General features: G+C 36.6%; 1 protein-coding gene across 1 annotated transcript in view; it reads left to right on the forward strand.

The window, feature by feature from the left end:
- The window catches only part of hap1 (huntingtin associated protein 1), a 31,964-nt gene extending 10,887 nt beyond the window's left edge, over nt 1–21,077 (forward strand). Inside the window, exons 3-17 of the mRNA XM_056252623.1 lie at nt 740–1,032; nt 3,086–3,280; nt 11,707–11,783; nt 11,901–12,017; nt 12,725–12,816; nt 12,902–13,010; nt 13,117–13,195; nt 13,287–13,417; nt 13,507–13,581; nt 13,702–13,913; nt 14,948–15,163; nt 15,264–15,583; nt 16,599–16,793; nt 16,993–17,095; nt 20,261–21,077. Of these exons, the coding sequence (XP_056108598.1) occupies nt 740–1,032; nt 3,086–3,280; nt 11,707–11,783; nt 11,901–12,017; nt 12,725–12,816; nt 12,902–13,010; nt 13,117–13,195; nt 13,287–13,417; nt 13,507–13,581; nt 13,702–13,913; nt 14,948–15,163; nt 15,264–15,583; nt 16,599–16,793; nt 16,993–17,095; nt 20,261–20,642 (2,596 nt within the window). The 3' untranslated portion in view covers nt 20,643–21,077. The remainder of the gene's footprint in view (nt 1–739; nt 1,033–3,085; nt 3,281–11,706; nt 11,784–11,900; nt 12,018–12,724; nt 12,817–12,901; nt 13,011–13,116; nt 13,196–13,286; nt 13,418–13,506; nt 13,582–13,701; nt 13,914–14,947; nt 15,164–15,263; nt 15,584–16,598; nt 16,794–16,992; nt 17,096–20,260) is intronic.
- Nucleotides 21,078–21,701: the final 624 nt, after the last annotated feature.

Consider the following 21,701-nt stretch of genomic DNA (forward strand, 5'->3'; position numbering starts at 1 on the left):
CAGATCTGATTCATAATTTTTTTGTATCATGTTTTTGTGTTACTTAATTTCTTTGCAGAATAGTGGTAGATAAAAATGCTTGGCTTATTGCACAATTAAATAAAAAATCATTATATGTTTGGATAATATCCAATTTAACCATTTATGAGTACATTTTGCTAAAAATCTGTTCACTGTTCACAAATATCTCCAATTCATTCCTACATTCCTATTGGATGTCATGTAAAGCTTGTCTGATAAAACAGTAACAAAGAAGGCAGAGCTTAACTCTGTTGGAGGAGTGTTATTGGTTCAATCATATTTTAGCATTGTCATAACACACCCTTTACTAAAATTCCTGGTTAAACATGTGATATATTCTTACCACAGGGTATTTGTTTCAGAATATCATGACTCAAAAAAGTCATGAATGACTTTATATGCCACCAGCTGAATTATTTATAAGTGTCATGTCATTTGATATTGGATCTGATAGACATTTTCACTGGAAGATATCAAGCTGAAAGTAACACTGCTGTGGTTACGCGAGGGCCTATCAAGTTTCACATCAGTAGCACAATACAATCAATGGCCTGCTTTCAATGAACATGATCTGTGCCCTGAGCATCATTGTTTTCATACGCCTTTTTCATTTAACTAGATACTGATGGGGGAGTCTTTAATACACAAAAAGCTCTTTTCTTATAATCAGTTTGTTAATATGAGTGTACATATCTCTCTTTCTGTCTGTCTCCACCAGGTCACATGAGGACGTGTGCTTCCACACCCATTCTCTGATCCAGGAGAGGCAGCACAACAGTCTGTTGAAGGCCTCAAGCACCCTGAACCCCAGCAGGCCTGTCACACTGTCTCACTGTTCTTCTTCTGGGCGGCCCCCTCAGCCCTCCCTGGAGCCCACAGGGCCCCTCGCCCTCCATGGAGAGCAGGGAGAGGGATGCGGGACCCTCGCCCAGGAGATCGGCCTCACTCCTGGGAACTTGAGGGAGGACCCACTGCCAGCACAAGGCTTCCATGATGTCTCAACTCTCACAGGTACAGGAAGGGGTTTTGTTGGTGTGCGATTGTTCCCAGGTTGCATCTGTTTGCTGTAGTGCCAACTATATGCTAATGTACGTTTAGCAGATACACTACCGTTTAAGTGTTTGGGGAACAATACTTTTATTCAGCAAGGACCCATGAAATTGATCAAAAGCTATTTATAATGTTACAAAACATTTCTATTTCAAACAAATGATGTTCTTTTGTACTTTCTTTACATTAAAGAATCATGGAAAAAAAAGAAAATTAAGCAGCACAACGTTTAACTTTTCAATGTTGATAATGATAAGAAATCGTGAGCATCAAATCAGACAAAGGCAGGAAAAATGCCGACAAAGGCAGGAAAGGTGGTACAAACCATAGTGACTAAGGAAGTACCTATGTGTGCTGCTTTCTAATTATGGACCATTCTGAAAGCTCAAGAGTGTTTGCTGTAGCTTTATAATAGCTGTTAACACTCACATATGATTTTTAAATCATCTTCTTGATTGAAACATCTCAGCCATATGTTTCATATGTCATATGTACAGTGTTGGGGAAGCTACTTTGAAACTGTAGTTTGACAAGCTACAAGCTACTCGTTAGTTAAAGTAGTTAAACTACAGTCAAGCTACCCTTTTGGAAAAGTAGTTAGCTACACTACAAGTTACGATCAAAAAGTAGCTAGCTACATTGAAACTACTTTTGCTTTTTTTGAACAACATATATATTATAAATAACTGAATAAGTGTCTGAGAAATGTTTTAAGTAAAATATTTAGTGTTTAAAACAATGCAATACAATTATGATTTTTATTGTTTTATTACACACAACACTCAAATATCTCAGACTGTTTGTCAAAAGTGCAAAATTGCAACAAATACAACATTGCAAGAACAAAATATACATCCAACGTAAATTGCATGTATAGACTTTTTCTCAAAAATACCGATTGTGACTGTGAGATGGTTGCATTTTGGCAAGAAAATACATTGAACAACCGCTCACATGTGGCACTGACAATGCACGTTAAACTCGCTCACATGCAGTGATGGAGCTCGCAGAATTTACTGTGAAAGAAGAACCTGAATCACAAGCTGCTTGTGAGCACAGTTCGGTTCGCTCTGGATCCAGTCACATCACATCTATACACCAATTTAATTAGATCAAAGCCTTTGTCGTGCGATAAACAAACTAAGATTACATTTTTTGTTCAACTGAAACACGATGGCGCAAACTTTAGTTTAGTGGTCTTTTATGTTCATTGCCAAACGCGGACAGATCATGGCGGTTCATTGTAATTAAATCAGAAATAGAAGTTTGATGTAACATAGAGAGCAATAAAGCAGGATAATTAATACATTTTAAAATGGCCATTAATCACCTGTATGTGCGTCCTTAAATTTGAGCTTGAGGTCTTCTGTACGTCAGTGAACCGTTAGCCGCAAGATGCGTGAATAAACAACAGGTGGCGGTAATGGCAAAACAAATTAGTTTGTAATCTAACAAGAAGAAGAATATCCTTGCATCGCGCTGATTCCTGGCTGATTCGCGCAGGCTCAACAAAACACAATGTTGCTTTTGCTCGCGCTACACCGCTACTTGCTGCAAAAAGTAGTTAGCTACTGGAAAAGCTACACTGTTTAAAAAGCAACTGAGCTACTGCTAAGCTACTGAAAAATGTAGTTAAGTTAGTAGCGTCGCTACTTGTAGTTAACTACTCCCCAACACTGCATATGTAAGCCGCTATGAGTAATGTAGACCTAATATTTTTGATTGACTAATAATATATAACTCTTGCTTTTTTTGACTTGGAAAGACAGCACATCATGCTGGAGTTGTTTTGGCCTCTGTTGCAGCTCAGATGTTTTCATGTCCACACTGTAATTTTAATTTAACTTCTCAATCTGTAGCCTATTTTTTTATTCCATCAATGAATACAATCTTCTAAATGATGTAACGTACATTTACCTTAAATAACTAATTCGATATTTTCAGATTAACTTAGTTATTAAATGAACATTCAGAGTTGTGGAAGTAAATGGTTGTCTTTCTGTTCATCACACAGATCTGTGCTCCAGTGTGGATCTGCCAGAGGTGGAGATCGTCAGCTTGCTTACAGAAGAACTGCCCAAATACACTCTGCGGGCAGACCACGTGTATGGGTACGAGCATGACGACTGGCTGCACACACCTCTGCTGCCACCAGAGGCCGCTCTTGGACTTACACATGAGCAGATCGATGAGACACTCAAGTACTTCTGTGAGTCCACACCTTTCTCCCATAATATAGCCAACTGCCAGTGCTAGTTCTAGACTTCTGGAACTGTCAATGCGTTCATAAAACCCCCCAAATGACCCCTGACCCCTTAATCTGTTCTTTCAGAGCAGTTTCACTGTCAACAAACGCACAGTAAGTTTAAACATTAGTAATAAAACTATAAAAAATAAAATGATAAACAATAGGATAAATAAAATTGAAAAAAACATACAAATGAAATTTAACAATTTGGCCTACTACTAATAAAAGCCTATACAGAAATTTAAAAAAGTAATCATAACTGGCTTTTTTAAAGTGAAAACTCTCCAAGACTTTTTTGTGTGTATTTGTCATTTAAGCAAACACCCAAAGCCCAAAGAAGTTTTGCTCCATCTCGCCACCTATGGAACAGCATTTCTTTCGCAGCTCAAAATGCTTTAACTTGACTTTTTTTAGTATTGCGCACGTCTGGCAGGAGACTGTATATTATGAAAGTCATGTTGCAGTACATGATTTGACTGATTTTGATGTTATGTACTAGGAAGGGCGTCAGCGTCCCGCTTTAAAGGAAAGGAATGGAATGCGGCATCATGTTTTCATAATCATTAGAATTCAGAATCAAAATTCTGGTGGTTCGGGAGCCCTTCGCAACTTGCGTACTTTGGCACTGCCTACTTCTTTTCCATTTCTGGTAAATCCAACCACTTATAAAGTTTTTAAGAAAACTTGGGAGTGAAAAGAAAACAGGGAATAAGAAATAGTTCGGCCCAAAATAAAATGTCATCATCATTTACTCGCCTCATGTATGTCACCACAATTGATGATTTCAGTCATGAATTTTGGCTGTACTGCAATGACAAATGAAAGATAGTTATTTTATTTGGGAAACAACATGTTGTCTTTATAATATCTTAAATGATTTATTACAATGTATGGCAGTACGTCAGCTCACTGTACCAATTACAGGCTCTAGTGCCACTGTTGACCCTGCCAAAGCAATACTGTAATCCCAGCCACATCCCTTCCTCTTGGAGCACAGATGCAAATGCCATCAAGAGGATTAGCTCCTTACTACTTAAGGATAATGAGACATTCTGCTGTTCTCAGGGGCTTCTCTCTCTACGACCTGGCAAACTTGTCAGGCGCCCTGACGTTACACCAGCACTGCAGTTTCTATCTGCTGCTCACATTAGGCTAAACTAAAGTTTTGGATTCTCAGACAGGCATTCTTTGAGATTTAACGGGATTGAAAAAAAATCATTAGTTTGTTTCATGGTTGTGATATACAGTACATTCATTAAATAAATTTTGTAGCATCATAAAACTATCTGTGATTGACCACAAATACCTGCTGGACTCAGATATACACTACCGTTCTAAAGTTTGGGATCAGTTTTTTTTATTTATTTATGAAATGAATACGTTATAAAGAAATTAATACTTTTATTTAGCAAGGCCACATTCAATTGATCAAAAGTGACAGTAAAGACGTTATAGTGTTACAAAAGAAACATTATGTATTGGGAGCTAGGCAAATAAATTGCATTTAATTGAATCGATTGCTATTTCAAATAATTGGTTCTTTTGAACTTTCTATTCATCCAAGAATCCTGAAAAAAAAAGGTGTCAGTTTCCAACACTGATAATAAAAAAAAAAAGTTTGTTGAGCACCAAATCATCATACTAAAATGATTTTGTGAATGATCACGTGACTCTGAAGACTGGAGTAATGATGCTGAAAATTCAGCTTTGCATCACAGGAATAAATTACATTGTAAAACATATTAAAATAGAAAAAAAGTTATTTTAAATAATAATAATATTTAACAAAATTGTTCCCGTATTTTTTATCAAATAAATACTGGCCCTTGACGAGCAGAAGAGTCTAAATCTTACCGACCCCAAAGTTTTGAATTGTACACTATAAAAAATGACATGATCAATAAGTTTTTACATATGTTTTTACATTGCTTTAACTCATCAAAATAAGTTAAGTAAACATTTTAGATTCAACTAATTTTTTTAAGTCAGTTTAATGTAAGTTGAAATGACTTAAACATCTAAGTTGATTGTACTTAAAAATTGAAGGCAGCAATTTTTTTTTTTTTTTTTACAGTGTAATGTTTATTTTGCCGATTTAAAATGATGGAAAAGGAAACAGATTGCTCTGATGGACTTGCTGCTAATTTAGCTCTAATCCGTTTGGCATGGAAACGTGTTCTCATACCTGCCTGCAGTGCACTGATCTCTTCACGTGGGCTGCAGCCCAAACACAGCTGTTATTTCTAGCCTAATTATCTAAACACGTTCACTTCAAGCCTGTATTCTAGTAGAGATTTCAGTTTTGTTATTTATAGTCTTTCTTGTTTCACTGTATTTGCCTATTTGTATTTGTTTGTGCTATGGTTATCATTTCACTGAAGGCAGATTAGGGATATTTATGGTACTGTAAATGATTGGTTTGGCATAAATGAGTAACCTTAGACACTTGCATTTCATTCTGAGCTAGAAAGCCATCCTCAGACAAATGTGATGTAAAATTAGAAAATGTATATTTGTGTTATCAAGTTTGTTTCACTAACATCGGATACAATTTGACTTAGGACGTAGTTATTTATTTTTCATATTTCTTATTTCTGCCATCATCACCCTAAGCAAAATTGATTCGGTTATAGGTCTATTACTTAAATTAGAATCTGTTTGCTTTTGTCCGGTCTTGAAACTGTTGCGTGTTTAGTTGCACCAGGTTGATTAATTATAAATGAACATGTGGTAGATATAGCACAAATAGGAAATGGTTATTTCTTCCCATTGTGGTGATCTTGGTGAAGTTTCCTCACAATGTGTTGTCTTTTTGAACTCTCACTGGTAAACACTCCCAGTGTTTTGTTGGTCAGATTTTAAGTGCATCATGCCATGTGGTGATGGTGTGACCTGCAATCCACTGACCACAATGAAAAATTGACACTAGCTATGTTTCCATCCACACGTTTTTATCCGCAAAGTGATATCGAATGAAAAATGCCTTATGGAAACAGTAAAATTCGATTGAATTTCATGAATATCGACTCAAATGAAATACGATCGGTCTCATCGGATTTTATCTTGATCGATACACGGCTTATGCGATAAACGCGGATGGAAACGTTATTATGGTGCAATCCATTTTGCCTAGTAAAATTTTGTTCGCAAATGTTGGCTTGAATGTTGTGCAATTCGGTGAGAAAATGAATGGAAACACCTTAACATGTCTCAAATCAATTCGATATAGCAATTTGATGATCGCAAAACAGCATGTGACGTCATTACGCACAGGTTTTTATCCGCTTTAAAGCCGTTTGATGGAAACACACTTTCACCAGCTTCATTCACATGAGGTTTTTTACCGAACTTCAGATAATTCGATTGTCAAGTGGATGGAAACATGGCTACTGGTGTAGTTTAATATTTGATAGAGCCCTTCAGAATTTGTCTAGAAAGCAATTTTGGCCCAGATTATTTTAACATGTCTGAAAGAGAAAGAGTAAAGGTGAAAGATATACAGTGTTGAATTCGATACCACGTTTTCACATCGCCACTGTCATTTGGCATTCAACAGTGGTACCGGTATGACTTTGGGGGCGGAGGGATTGACAGCTTGAATGCTAGATGGATTCTTTTGGACTCATTGACTAAAAACATTTGACTCTAAGATTCAGATCGCTGTAGTTTTAGCTGCATACACACACTCCTGCTGGAAATGCTGTGTCATTTTAATATTATTTATATACTATTACCGTATAGTGTTTATTAATATTTTTAATTTTTACATTTAAAACTTTTATTTTTGTATTTTTAGTTTTAATTTGTATGTGCTTTTGTTATTTTTTATTATTATTTTAAAATATTTCTACAGAGCTTAAAGGGATTGTTCACCCAAAAATGTTGTCATCATTTACTCACCCTCATGTTGTTCCAAATCTGTATGAGTTTATTTCTTCTGCTGAACACAAAATAAGATATTTTGAAGAATATCGTAACCAGACAGTTGATGTACCCCATTGACTTCCATAGTATTTTTTTTCCTACTATGGAAGTCAATGGCTATCGTCAACTTTCTGGTTACGACATTCTTCAAAATATCTTCTTTTGTGTTCAACATAAGAAAGAAACTCATACAGATTTGGAACAAGTTTTCTTCAACTTTATTGTGAAGGCAACATTTCTCATTTTTGTTTAAAGTCCCACTCCAATCATATTTTGAGCTATTTGTAAACATTCCCAGTGGTCTTTAAATTATGATTGTGCCATTTTTAGCCAAACTCACAAAACCTGTGGCGTTTTCTGGGACTTTGCTTCAGCAGAGCGGCAGTAGCTCATTAGCAATTCGCCTCTGCGTTGTGGGCGGAGCCGTTGGCACGGAGATGACCCTCCCCCTCCCCGTTGCTGAGAGCTCTGTCTCTCCCGCTAGCTTACACCCCCAACCTGTCATTACCGGTGCAACAAAAATTGAGAGCAATATTGGAGCTATCCAGCCGTACAGTGCGTTTTCGTTTTAAAACGCACAACTTTTGCAACGATTATGCGCTCCTGCCGTCCACATTACTGACCCTCGGCCTCGAAAATGGAGACTGACCCCTTCAGTCGAGTCCGATGCAAGACACGCAAGTGACGCAACCCATAGCAACAAGTCATGGCAACGACAGCTCAAACTAACAGAAACATACAAGTAAATGTGAATTTTGTCACATTGTCATGTTAATTATAATCAAATGCATTTTTTTTTATTGAAAACAATATTATCATTGATATTTGTTTGAGAGGGGCACTTTCGATTCATTTTAACAAGCTTGTGGCCCCGCCCAGTGGAGTTACTACGTCACAACTCCAGTCTATTTTAAATGGCATTTTAGCGTCTGCTACTGATTCACAGCCATTTGAATGTAGAAATACTCAGAAATACAACTTTGAGCTTATTTTTCTCAAGATTTGTCCTCTAACATAAGAAAAATGTCACAAGAACATGTTAACACCTAGAAAAACATTATTTTCATCGGAGTGGGTCTTTAAGGTTTTTCATCTAATATTTATATTTTATTTTATTTCAGCTTTATTTCAATTACCAAAAACGTAATATTTTGAATAGTTTTAGTTTTAGTTAACAATAACAGCACTGATGTGTCCTGTGAGTGTGGCAGTGTCCGTCTGTTGTGCTGCAGTATTATGGCATTAATCTGGAAGGTACCATATTGTGTTTGAACGGGGGAGGGTGTTCCATCTGTACAATAACACAAGCTGTTTCAAATCAAATCTGCAAAAATCTCTCACAAATACACATGATGCAATACTCCAAGACTCCAAATGCCTGCAAAAACATGCACAAATCCTCTGGTCTTTCATGTACTCCTCTAAGTTTCCGCCAGCCGTCCTCCCCTCCTCTCAGAGTTGATGTCCTCCTGTGGCTCAGAGCAGCCAGGTGAGTCTGAGCTGCCATCAGGCATGAGCTGCAGGGACACACACTCACAGCAGATTCAATAACAACATCAGCATGCGTAGAGGTGCATTAGTGAGCAGAAAGCCAAGGGGACAGCCGTGGTGACTCGCAAGAAACACAGACGGATTGTTTAACGAGTCATAAATCAGCCTGGCGCAGACTGTGGAGAGAGAGAGAGAGAGAGAGACAGACCGCATTGCAGAGGAGACAGATCATATCAAAGGATGAGTGCAGAAATTGAGGTGTGGAGCAGTTCGGGAATGGATGAGAGCGAGAGAGACAGCAGCACAAGCCATGATGAAGACGATGAAGAACCAGAGGACGAAGAGGAACCCGACACTAAAGGACTGTGCAGGGAGCTGGTACAAGGTAACAGAGAAAGATAAGGAGACAAATAGTGGGAGACATCAGTCATCACCATGTGAATCGTGAAGGTCTTTATTTGCTGAAGATGGTATTGATCAACATGCACAGCATGTCAATAAATCCTCATTATCATCTGCAGAAGATTTTGTTTGCGCTTCTCTGAAGATCTCAGTGTTGTTTCACCTCAAATATGTGGTTACAGTGTCTTTGTCCTTGTGTGATATTGTCTTGTTTTTCATAGTGATGGACACACAAGGTTATGGAGTTTTGACCTCGTTGATATGCATCTCTACACTATAAGTGTAGATGGATAAATTGGCTTGCAGATAAATTGTTTTATGTGTGCTACCAACTTTTTTTTACATTATGCAACTTGCACTTTAAAATGTGTGTTTTAAAGACATTTGAGGTCTCTGAATATATTTTTTTTTGTCAAGGTCAGTTATTCCTAAAAAATTGTGCATCCCATTTACAGAACTCTGATTTCTGTATCTCTTCTGTATAAGTCTTTGTTTTAATCATAGCAAAACATTTAATCACAATTTCCTGATTTATACTTTGAAAGATGTTGGGTCCATTGCTGTCATTTCACAAGGGCTAAATCACTTTAATCTGTCCAGCCACAGAAGCTCAGTCCAGTGTCACATAGTACAGACTACTGTCTTACTGTCCTTAATGTTCTTAATTCTGTCAGTGACGTAAATCACAGCAGACCTGAACCCCTTTTTAGGCCAGGTGAGCAGATTTAGCAGCGGCTCCGTCACTGGCCAGAGCTTGTGGAGGACTGAATGAAAGGACACATGCTGACAATAATCATTACATGCGCTCTGCCGCTGAACTGCTTATGAACGAAAATTGTTCATCGCATAAACAAAAATTGTTAGTTTAAGTTTCTAAATGTCTTGACTTCCAGTGGTTTCATGCTATTGCCATCCAAAACACATTGTGATTGCACAAATCATGATTATTGTCATTCCAAGTAAGCACATTAAGTCAAAGTTGTATTTTCATTTATTTAATATTTTCCTTTTGTTACATTTTCAAAACACTAGGCTTTCATTAGATGCATAGTCAAAAAACAAAAGATTTTTCAAAGGTTATTTGATTTGCTTTCCAAACTCTGTTCATTGATGTGGTCAATTGCATTTAATTTTTACATTTAGCTTGGTTTTCCCTGTTGTCTGCAACACTATCCGCTGCAAGCCAGAACAGATTTTGTTATTTGACTTGCTATCACACAGTTTCTGCAGTGCTTTTCACTGTCCCTGGTGTAGAAGGTTAAAGCTTTATTAATGTGGACTCTTCTGAGCCAAGTCGTCGTTTGCAGAGCCGGGAACCGCTGCCAAGCTCCTATTTTAGCAAAGTCAAACACGTCTCATTCCAGTTGAAATTTGATTATGCCTCAAGGAAAAACAAGACCCAACCAAGTGAAAATACCTTTCTGGAAAGAAAGCAGAAAAATATATTGCACTTATGGTAGTGCTTTGCACAGATTTATTACTTAAAAAAAAAAAAAAAAAAAAAAAAAGTAACCAGTGTCCATATTTAAGAGCAGCAACCCCAAAAATCCTGCGTTGGATCTGTGTCCAGGGAATGTGACTCATGTGGGGAAGTGTTTCCCAACCTTTTTTGACATGTGTATCCTGACAGTTACATCAAGTACCATTAGCTATGTTTCCATCCACCTATTTTTATGTGCATTTTGGGACATCACATAAAAAAACTGATGGATGGATACGCCAAGATGCGCAAAATTTGTGAAAAAACAAACAAAAAACAGTGGCTTCCTGATTGCATCCACTTCCATTTTTCATTACAGATATTTTGCGCCAATGTCCCAGGAAGTGACGATTTTGTTCTCTTGAACACATGGGATAAAAACTATTCGCAAATGTCTTATGCGATATTCCAATTTTGAGCACAAGTTAAATTCGCAATTTTGGATGGAAACATAGCTATTCTGTTCCTTTTAACTCATTTTATACTGAATATCTTTTAGCAAATATATACATCTTGCTGGTTTACTTTCCTTTAAAAAACTAAAAAAATATTAGATTGTAATATTAAATAAATATGTAATATTTATATTTTAATATTTGTTATATTTATATATGTATTTATAAAGAATTATATTATATTTGAAATGTTCATTGTGTTTTACAATAAAAAATTCTGTAAGATATTTTAATATATATATATTTTATTATTTATATCCCTTGAAAAAGTATGCCTAGTGGGGAACCACTGGTCTGGAAAGATGTTTGTAACACAGGCCCGATCAGTAGATTTATAAGTAGAGATGAAAACGAAAATGAATCCTTAATGAGGATCAGGCTAAGAGGCTCTTGTTCTTGACTGCCTAGACGTCTCTGTTACCTGTCCCGTCGAGGTTGGGTCACATTGACTCTGTGTAATGCAGTTCCGCATAGATCACACATTTATAAGCAGTGTTTGATCCATTTGAACATCAGAGGTGTTTTCTGACATTATTCTGAAATCTATCATCTTTATTACATTGTTTCTGATCAATTATCATGAGCCCATCAGCCAACCCTATGTCTCTTTCTCTCTTTCTTTTTTTCCTCTGCAGTGCTGTGTTCAGAGAGAGTTGGTCAAATCACAAAGACGTATCATGACATTGAGGCAGTTACACATCTGCTTGAGGAGGTGAGAGAGACAACATGGTTTGCTTCATAAATCACAATAGTTGGTGTAAATTATACCACTGTAGTGCTTCCGTGATGACATAATAAAAGTCCCGCACATGCTTGTCTTCATCCGCAGAAAGAGCGGGATCTGGAATTGGCAGCCCGGATTGGCCAATCGCTGCTCAAGCAGAATAAAGCCTTGACTGAACGCAACAAACTACTGGACGAACAGCTGGAAATTGCTCAGGAAGAGGTTATTATTGCTAAAAAAAATTTTTTTTCAACTTGTTTTAAAAGGAGTATTGCACACAAAAATGTCAATCTTTCATTACTTACCCATTGCCCCCAAATATGTAAGCTTGTGGTATCTGTGTAACAAAAGTGTAATTTTTTTGAAGAATTTTTTTTCCGTACTTATGTGTGCCAAGCATAATATAGTGTGACTATATATAATTTGCTAATCATCATTTTATGACACATTTATGGTGTTTTTATATATTTTTTGGGGTCTTTTTTAGAACTTTACAGGTCTGGCAAGAGCTGTGTTCAAAATTCTTAAAAAAATAGTTTTTGGTCAAATGAAAGAATAAATACAATAAGGTTTTAAATGAAGTGAGAGTGCACAAATACCGATAATATTTTTTAATGAAAATACAAAATATTCTTTTAAACAGTTATTAGTATTTGTATTATTTTGTCTAAAGCAGCATTTTATATATATATTTATATATATTAAAATGCTGCTTTAGACAAAATAATAGTAATATAACTGTTTAAAGGAAACAATTTTATTTTCATTAAAAAATGTATATATTATCAGTATTTGTGCAGTACACTGCTTTTAGTTTAACAAAGTACTTCCTAATTTAGGAATGATATAATAGATACAATGCACTTAGTGTTTTGTGGTACATGGAATGTACATGGAATTTAACACTGATTCTGGGTCTGTTCTTATAGATTTCTCAGCTGCGTCATGAGCTCTCCATGAGAGACGATCTCCTGCACTTTTATGCCAGCACTGAAGATATAGAGCATGCCTCAGAAACACTGTGAGTCAAACACACACACACACACACAGAGAGACAGAGACAGAGTGATCAATGACTTCATTCTGATAAGTGTGTCCTTCTTCAGGCTTATACGGAATGATTCGTCCACATCTCTCAGCAATTACGTCAATTACGACTTTCTGCAACAGAAACTCAAGGGTTTGGAAGAGGAGAACTTCAAATTGCGCACAGAGGTGTGTTTTAACGCGTATTACCGTACATACATTCACCAAAGAAAATATCAAAGTTGTGCTACAATTAGATCCATGTTTTCACACCCGTTACACTTTTTTTTTTTAGGCTAATGAGTTAACATTTGAGACCAACAGTTACGAGGAACAAGAGCAACGGCTTATGATGGTGTGTGTGGATGAACTCAGTGAGTAAATAACCCACAATGACCATCTCATCGTTCGGTATCTCAAATAAGTTAACAAACTAAAGTTTCCTCTTCTTCCGTCTCTCACCAGCGACAGCGAATAAGCGGGCCGTATCTCTGTCAGATGAGTTGGCCCGGAAGGTGGAAGATTCGCTAAGACAACAAGAGGAGATTAGTGCCCTGCTGGGACAGATTGTCGACCTGGAGCAGCGCTGCAAAGGGGTTAGACACGCAAACTCTATTTAATCTTTCACACCATTTAGAGAATACATTTATATAAATAAATAAATCAAATTTACTTCCAAATTCAGCTCACTGCTGAGAATGAGGAGTTAACGCAACATCTGAATGCCTCCCGGGAATCCCAGGCGCAGGTTAAAACAGAGGTATAATCCTCACAATATCAATATCACAATGTTCACCCAGCATTCTGCTGCTGTCATTTATTGTTTTCAAGAAGTGGCTTTTGTGTCGATTTATTATGTTCTGTCTCCCTCTGGTGTCAGCTGAAGGAACTTCAGGAGAGGTACTCGGAAAGTGAGGACATGCTCCATGAAGCCAGAGAGGACATTAAAAACCTGCGCAATAAGAGTCTGCCCAACAGCACTGTGCAGCGTTATAGCACCCTGGCAGCGGTCTTCCCAATGGATTCACTTGCTGCTGAGATTGAAGGAACCTTCCGGAAGGGCCTAGACAGCCCAGCGCCCACTGAGTACAAGTTAGTCACCTGAGTACATGTAACAGCTGTTCATATATTGCAAATCAGCAGTTTTGATTCGTTTTACAAAAAAAAAATCTAAATATCTGTTAAACAAGACATCATTTTATAAATATTAATAAAATATTAAGTGTGCAAGATTTTCAGAAGAATATGCATGCAGTGTAGTTTTTTATTGAAATTTTATTCAGTAAGGTTTTTATTCTGCAGGGACTTTGATCAAAAGGGACAGTAAAGACATTTATAATGTTACAAAAGATTTTAATTTCAAATAAATGCTGTTCTCTTCAACTCGCTATTCAAATAGAAAATAATGTATCACGGTTTAAAAATAATAATGTATAACAGAAATATTTAGCAGCACAACTGTTTTCAACATTGATAATAATAAGAAATATTTCTTTTTCTTTTACATTTTAAAAAGTGTATTTGAAAATGTATTAAAATTAATGCTGTCAAATTGATTAATCGCATTTAATTGCATCTACCATTAAAGCTTGTGTTTATATAATATACAGTACGTGTATGTGTGTGTGTTTGTATATATATATATATATATATATATATAAAATACATCAAATTAAAATAGAAAACAGTTCTTTTAAAGCGTAATAATATTTCACAATATTATTGTTTTACTGTATCTTTTTGTCAAATAATGCAGCCTTGGTGAGCAGAAGAGAGAGACGTTTTTCAAAAACATTTAAAAAAATCTTACCCCAAACTTTTGAACAGAAGTGCATTTTTTATTATTTTATTACATTTTATTTTTCTCATTCCACTGGCAAATTATTTTCAAATTTTAGCATAAATCTTAAAAAAGGTTGCTTTATTATTATCTATATGCTTTATTTATTATCTTAGATAATTTTGCATCTCAAATAATACATATTTTTGTTTTAACGTGTAGATATATTTTTCTGTTTATTTAGCACCTAACATATGTTGTATACATAATGTTAATGTACATAAATGTTGTAAAATAACCATGGACTGCAACAACATGATGTGATTCTCTTGAATTTGCTGTGCAGGAATCATCCATTGCGGGTGTTTGAGACGGTGAAAGTGGTCAATCATGCGGCTCGGCTACGTTCCCAGAATCTCTCTCCCCAGGTTACGGGTTCGAGCCCTGCATCATTGCGCTCTAGTCGAATCAGTACACCACGGACCAGTTATTATGAATCAGACAATGTTAGCGTCAACCTGGAGGATAAGCACTCGCCTCCAACACACACACAGGATCATGGGTCAGTGTCTGCTACAATTAGTTTCTCTTAAATTTTTCACAAAAATTCACTTTTAAGAATGAATCAATTAATAATGAATTCTAACTTATTTCCTGCATAGGTTGCTGGAATTGAAGCGTTTGGGCCAGCCAGGTACGCCCGGTGGGCAGGATCTAGAGGAAGCGCTACGGTCTCTCTCAGAGCGTCAGGAGAGCCACACATCAGAGCGTCCGTTCTTCGAGGTGGAGCGAGAAAGGAAACTGCGCGCCCTGCAGAGTGGAAGCAGCGGCAGTGGCGGCGGCTCCAGCGGCTTCCTGACGCCCAATGGCAGCGTTGCATCCACAGGAACTAACTACTCTGGCACCTCCACGCATTCGTCAGGCACAGGCTCCTCCCGCTCGTACCTGCCCGAACGGCTGCAGATAGTCAAGCCGCTGGAGGGTCAGTAGATACGCACACACAAGTAGTCATGAAAGCTAAACATTTAGATCAACCCTGATTTTGTGGCTTTCCAAACCACAAAATATATTCAAGTCAAGTCACCTTTATTTACAGGTATATTTATACAATACAGATGGTTTCAAAGCAGCTTTACAGTGATAAACAGGAAAAATGATGCATTTCGGCTGTTGTTCAGCTGAATTTCTTCAGTTCATTGTACTTTTAAAAATAAAAATAAATAAAAAACACAAAAAAACATTAGATATAATTATATATATATATATATATAGATATAATTATATATATATTAGATATATATATATATATTAGATATAATTATATATATATATATATATATATATATATATATATATATATATATATATATATACATCTTTACATTTTAGGGGAGTTGCAGAATTATACAACCAAAATTAATCTTGCCATGATCAAATTATGGGATTCTTAAAAAAAGATGTATTGACTCTAACACTGGGATCCTCTGTATGATATCATTTGACGCAGGGATCCTCTGTATGATATCATTTCCAGTTTGATGTTTTTTTCCCATCATGTTTCTGCATGTTGGTTGCCCCACATGATTTTGATTAGGTACATTTTCAAATATTATTAAGCAGTGAAACTTATAAGCATCTTCTTTATTAAAATACAGAGTCCTTTCCCAGTTTATGAAAAGTATGGAATTTGATTTGAGCAATTTCCAGATCTGGATAAGTATGGAAAAAAGAAAAGCGAGTATTAGTCTGACTGTAAAATATTAGGCGACTATTCAGTTTTCTAAAATATAAAATTAAGAATTTCTATTAATAAATGTATAATACTAGCAGAGTGAATTGCAAATGACAAAAGTTTAGTGATTGTTTAGTGCCATTATAACCATTTATGTCAAATATGTTCTGCAAAGTCTACAGAGAGGTTTGTAAATTTGAAATGTTTTTTTTTTGGGACAAACAAATTAATTGACCCATTTACTTAATCTTTCCACTGCCCACAGGCTCAGTGACTCTGCACCAGTGGCAGCAGCTGGCCAAGCCCAATCTGGGGGGTATCCTGCACCCACGGCCTGGTGTCCTCACCAAAGACTTCAGAGAGCTGGATGGGGATTTTCAGCATGTCTACAGCCTCAACGACCTCGAGGAGGATGAGCCTGATCTGTCCAAATTCCCCAACCCCCTGCACGGCACTGTGGGTAAGAACCGCATCACCTACAGCAACACATTTTCTTTTAAAAAGGGTTTAGATTTCAGTATATATGTATTTTTAAATGACCAAATTGATAATTTCCCCCATGCTTCAGTTCATAGCAATTCCACCCTGTTTTTACTATAGTGCTGTCTTGCATAGCTGAGATTTAGCGTGTGTTTGTGTTTTCTCACATAAACTTGCAGTCAGTTCATCCAGACCTAGCATCCCTCAGACCTCCCCCACTCACCCGACCACTAGCTGTCAGATCCTCCATCCCTCTGTCTTCCTCTCCTCCTTCTCCACCAGGTAAGACATGATTCACATGGTGCTTATTATAGGACTATCACTCATCCATCAAAATTCTCCTGCTCTTGCTTTTAACGGACATTTGTGTAAAACTAGACAATTGGTTAAATTCTTACATTTAAAAACAAAATGAGGCACTTGGCGGAATATTTGAAATGTCTGTGTCAAATTTCACAATCAAAAAATATTTTAGTATTTACTACTTTCTTTTAGTATTCCTGCTTATTTTCCCTCCTTCCCTCTGTAACAGGAAACGCTGGAACCGGCTCTTTGTACAGTTATAATACCATCCTCCGTAAAGTAAGACGTGTCAGGCATGATCTTTTCGATCCCTTTACTAGGATCATCTGTGCAATTGTGAAATCCATTCAACTAACTTTCTTTCTCTCTAACCTTAGGTTTCATTCATGTGCTAAAAAAAAACATCGTAGCATAACAGATTCATGGCGTTTTGTTATTGATTCCGTCTTCTCTCCTGTTCATATATAGGTTTAGGTATGAGTGCTGTTATGTCTCATGCATCGCACATCTGTTTTAACATAACACTTTTCTGCTAAGATCATGTTTTATTAAGGAAAATGAATGTACTAATGTCATTCTCAAAAAAAAGCTAAAGTTATGAAATACAGTTAAGTTCTCCCATAAATGCTGGTGATATTAACGTTTTGACATTACTAATCTGAACTATTTTATTTCAAGGTTTCATAAGTTAACATGAACTAACAATAAAGAATACTTCTACAGCATTTATTATTCTTAGCTAATATTGATCTTAACATTTACCGGTACATTTTTAAGATCGAATGTTGTATCTGTTAACATTAGTTGTTGCATGGTGAACATTCTTATTAACTAACATTAACAAAGGTTAATAAATGCTGTAAAAATATATTGATCACTGTTAGTTCATATTAGTTAATGCATTAATTAATGTTAACAAATGAGACCTTATTGTAAAGTTTCACTTATTTTATTTTATTTGTATTTTTTTTAAACAAGGATTGTAACGCCAGTGAAAAATTCCCATAAATAAACAATTATACAAATTTGAATTCATTAAATCATTCCTTAAATAATTTTCTAATAAAATACTTTACATTAATAACATTCAAAAGGACCAAGTGGAAAAAAAAAATACATTTAAATGTATATTAATAATTTTCAACATCATGGGGAAATCACCTTTTGCACATTTGGAGCAACAGTATGGAGCCCCTAAAGGGACATGGTAATGGAAAAAATATGAGATGGGAGAAAAATATATATTTCAATGTGTTTGCGTTCACTTGCAAAAGTTTTGCAACGTTTGCTTGCAAAAATGTTTTTTTTTTTTGTGAGTGAATGCAAAGTTTCTCGGGGGAACCCAAAAGCATAGACAAGTATTTTTCCTCCCATATTTTTGTTCCTTCACCATGTCCCTTAGGGGCTCCGTAGAACAATATGTTCTTTCTCCAAACTTTCTGACTTTGAAAGTCCTTTTTTAAACATGTTTGTACCTTCAAAATACTAGTTTTTAACATTGACATAAAAAATGGACATTCTTTTCTTAATTGTTTGCATTATTATAATTGTTTGCTCTTGTTTGAATTTTTTTAACTCTTTGCACTCTGCCCACCTGGGAAAAAAATATTTATTCATTTAAATAAAGCTCCAGTCCGTAACTTTTCCTCTTTGTCGCCATCTCTCTGTTCGAAATCTGTAACTGCAGTGATTCGCGGAATTATCATCTTTACGTGGGTTGTAAATCGGCATGAAACAGCGCGGATGAACACAGTGCTTTGAGGCGAGTGCTGCTGTCAGTCACTGCGCTGTGTGGATAGCCTACTGTCATACAGAATCACAGATTCACTTTTTGAAAGTTTGACCAACATAAGAATTTTCATAAGAAAATGTCTTCTGAACAAGTAAGTAACATCCATTTTTGTTCTGACCAACTAAGGGGGAAAAAGCATTCGACATGATAAGCTTCGTTAGATTTAATCAACACGATTTACAGCAACCGTGCAAATTATAGCCTACTTTGTTCTCAAATTGTTCATGTTAACAACATCAGCATTGCGTGACTAATGTTAAATTTAATGTGTTTTATGGTTACCTGTGTAGTTCAGAATTCATATTCTCCATAATAGCAAAACGAGAAAGGCACAACAAAGGAAACTCCATAACTGTGTGAATTAAGAAAACGTGTTACACGATTGAACTATTGAAATGTCTTACTTGTTCAGCAGAAAAAAGCCGTCTCTTCTTCCGTTTTGAACCCCTTCAAAACACGGAGTTCACGCACTTTTCAAAAGCCCCGCCGATGTTTAAATCCTTGTGTTTGCATGAGGCGGTTTCTTTCTCTTTCTCTAGCCACCTTAAATCCGAAGTACGAAGTCTTTTGGGTTTTATAACTGCTGAATCTCCAGTTGACACTGATGATTGTTGTTTGGATCTTTCTGGATGCCATAAGTTTAATAATGTAAAGTGCTGCGAGAAAAGCCTATACATCTAAACATCTCGTCACGCGCAGTATAGCCGAAGGAGCCGAAACTCCTTCTTTATATGTACGGGTGTGACGTAATGACGCAAAGACATGCTCGAATTTCCCGCGGAAACCCACCAGTACCACTGGAATTAAAATCATTATTACAAGCTAACCGTTTTGAATCTAGCTATGGCAAGCAGATAGTTTTGACCACTGGCAGAATAAGTTTTTTTTAATATAATTATTTTGGATTATTTTTAACTTAAAAAAGTTATGGACTGGAGCTTTAAATAAATTGGTAGCTAGCTAGCTGTACATTTCATTTAATTAATATTCCAGATGAAGAGGACAAGGGATTTTTTTCCAGATTTTACCATATCATTAAAATGTCATTGGTTTCTTGAATATTTAAAATCCTTATCATGACTGAAATATTTTTTTGAGAATGACTTACTAATACTAGACTGTGCATGTCAACTCTTCTTCTAAATGCTGTTGAACCTGTTAACCAACTTGTTCAAGTCTCATCTTCACATCCATTTATTCATAAGCATGATCATAAATCGTATGCGTTTCTATCCGGAAAGGCTTTTACTAACACTTGTGTTCTGCCCTGTTCATTTCTGGTGTGGTTTAGTGTAGCTGACTAAAGTTTCCCATGGAGCATCTGACATTGTTCTTCCTTGTTCTCTCCCTAGCCTTCGGCCCCGCAGTGCGTCCGCTTGTGGGAGCTGTGAGCAGGTGAGGATGTCATCAGGCCTTCAGTGCGTCTCTGGGTCCACATCACACCTCCACCCGACCTCCTCCCTCGGCCTGTTGCAACTTGTATCCGAGCATGGCATCTCAGCCGCAGCCTATCCTCGCTCTCCTCTCGTTCACTCCCTCACCGCATCCTCAGAGGAAAGACAACGAGCCTTTGATACAAGTGAAGTAAAAAGAGAAAAGGAACGGCAGAGAAACATTTTCAGCGTCAACCTTGTGGAAAAGCTCAGAAGCCTGGGCCTGTACAAAGTGGTTGCCAGAGGATTGGTGGATTATTGTCGAACAGAAAAACCAGACCCGTACAATAGTCCCCCATGAAACGCACAGAGCTGTTCATCATTAAAGGTGCCATTTCGTGCATCACGCTCATTTTGGCATGCAGCTAAACTTCTCTCATTTGTTATGGGACATTCCAGAAGCCATACCAGTTGAATGACATCAAATTAGCTTTTTAATGTATGCGTCACTAGGAATTTTAATTATGAACTGCACCTCAATATATTTCATGATGAAGTCAAACACATCTTTTGTATCATTGTCATTGGGTGTTTTGAACACTCTTCAGAAGAGAATAGCTGCACATTTGTTGACTTTTTAACATGTCGTCTATTTTTTCGAGACATTGTCATCATCAGTCTTGAAATCACAGGTTTATTGTTATGAAATTGTAGCAACACTACAGAAAAATGCACTATGTGGCCTCATTTTTTGCTTGCTGCCAACCAAGCATCAATGTCAGTAGTGCGTTCTGTTTCCTGAGAAATACATTTGTTCATAATAGCACTTTTCAGGGCATTTAAACTCCTTTTTCTAGGGAATGCAGGGTACATTATGTGAAGTTATGTACTGTACCTGCAGTCTAAACACTGTAAAAATGAGAAGCTGTATTTCTGTTGGTGGTCAATTTAGGGAACATTATACAGACTTTTTGAGCAAATAGAAGTGATCTTGTGCTTTATTTTCACTGTGCTTTAATGCAAGAACACCTCTTGTGATGGTACACACACACACACACACACACACACACGCACACACACACGTATGTACTGTATGTAATGTAACTTTAATGTCACAGACACATTTTCACCCAATTGTAAAGTTTGTAATGCATATGATTGTGTTTTGTCAGAATCAGGGATGCAGTAATAAAGTCAATGGTGCAGTTCTGCTTGAATTAAGTGCTCTAGAGCCATAAATAGTAAATACACAATCGGGTAATTATAATATAGAGTCGTCTTGGGAATTTATATCACTGGATAAAAGATCACTTGGGTGCATTGTCCATTTAACACAGCTTTTATTTTCCCCTCAACAACCTGTCTTTCCATCAACGTATTTCATTATGTCCACTAGAGTCTGTCAGCCAAATGAAAAGAA

Source organism: Rhinichthys klamathensis, unplaced genomic scaffold (genome assembly GCF_029890125.1).
Source record: "Rhinichthys klamathensis goyatoka isolate OS25496 unplaced genomic scaffold, OSU_Roscu_1.1 h1tg000098l_1, whole genome shotgun sequence".
Taxonomy (NCBI): domain Eukaryota; kingdom Metazoa; phylum Chordata; class Actinopteri; order Cypriniformes; family Leuciscidae; genus Rhinichthys; species Rhinichthys klamathensis.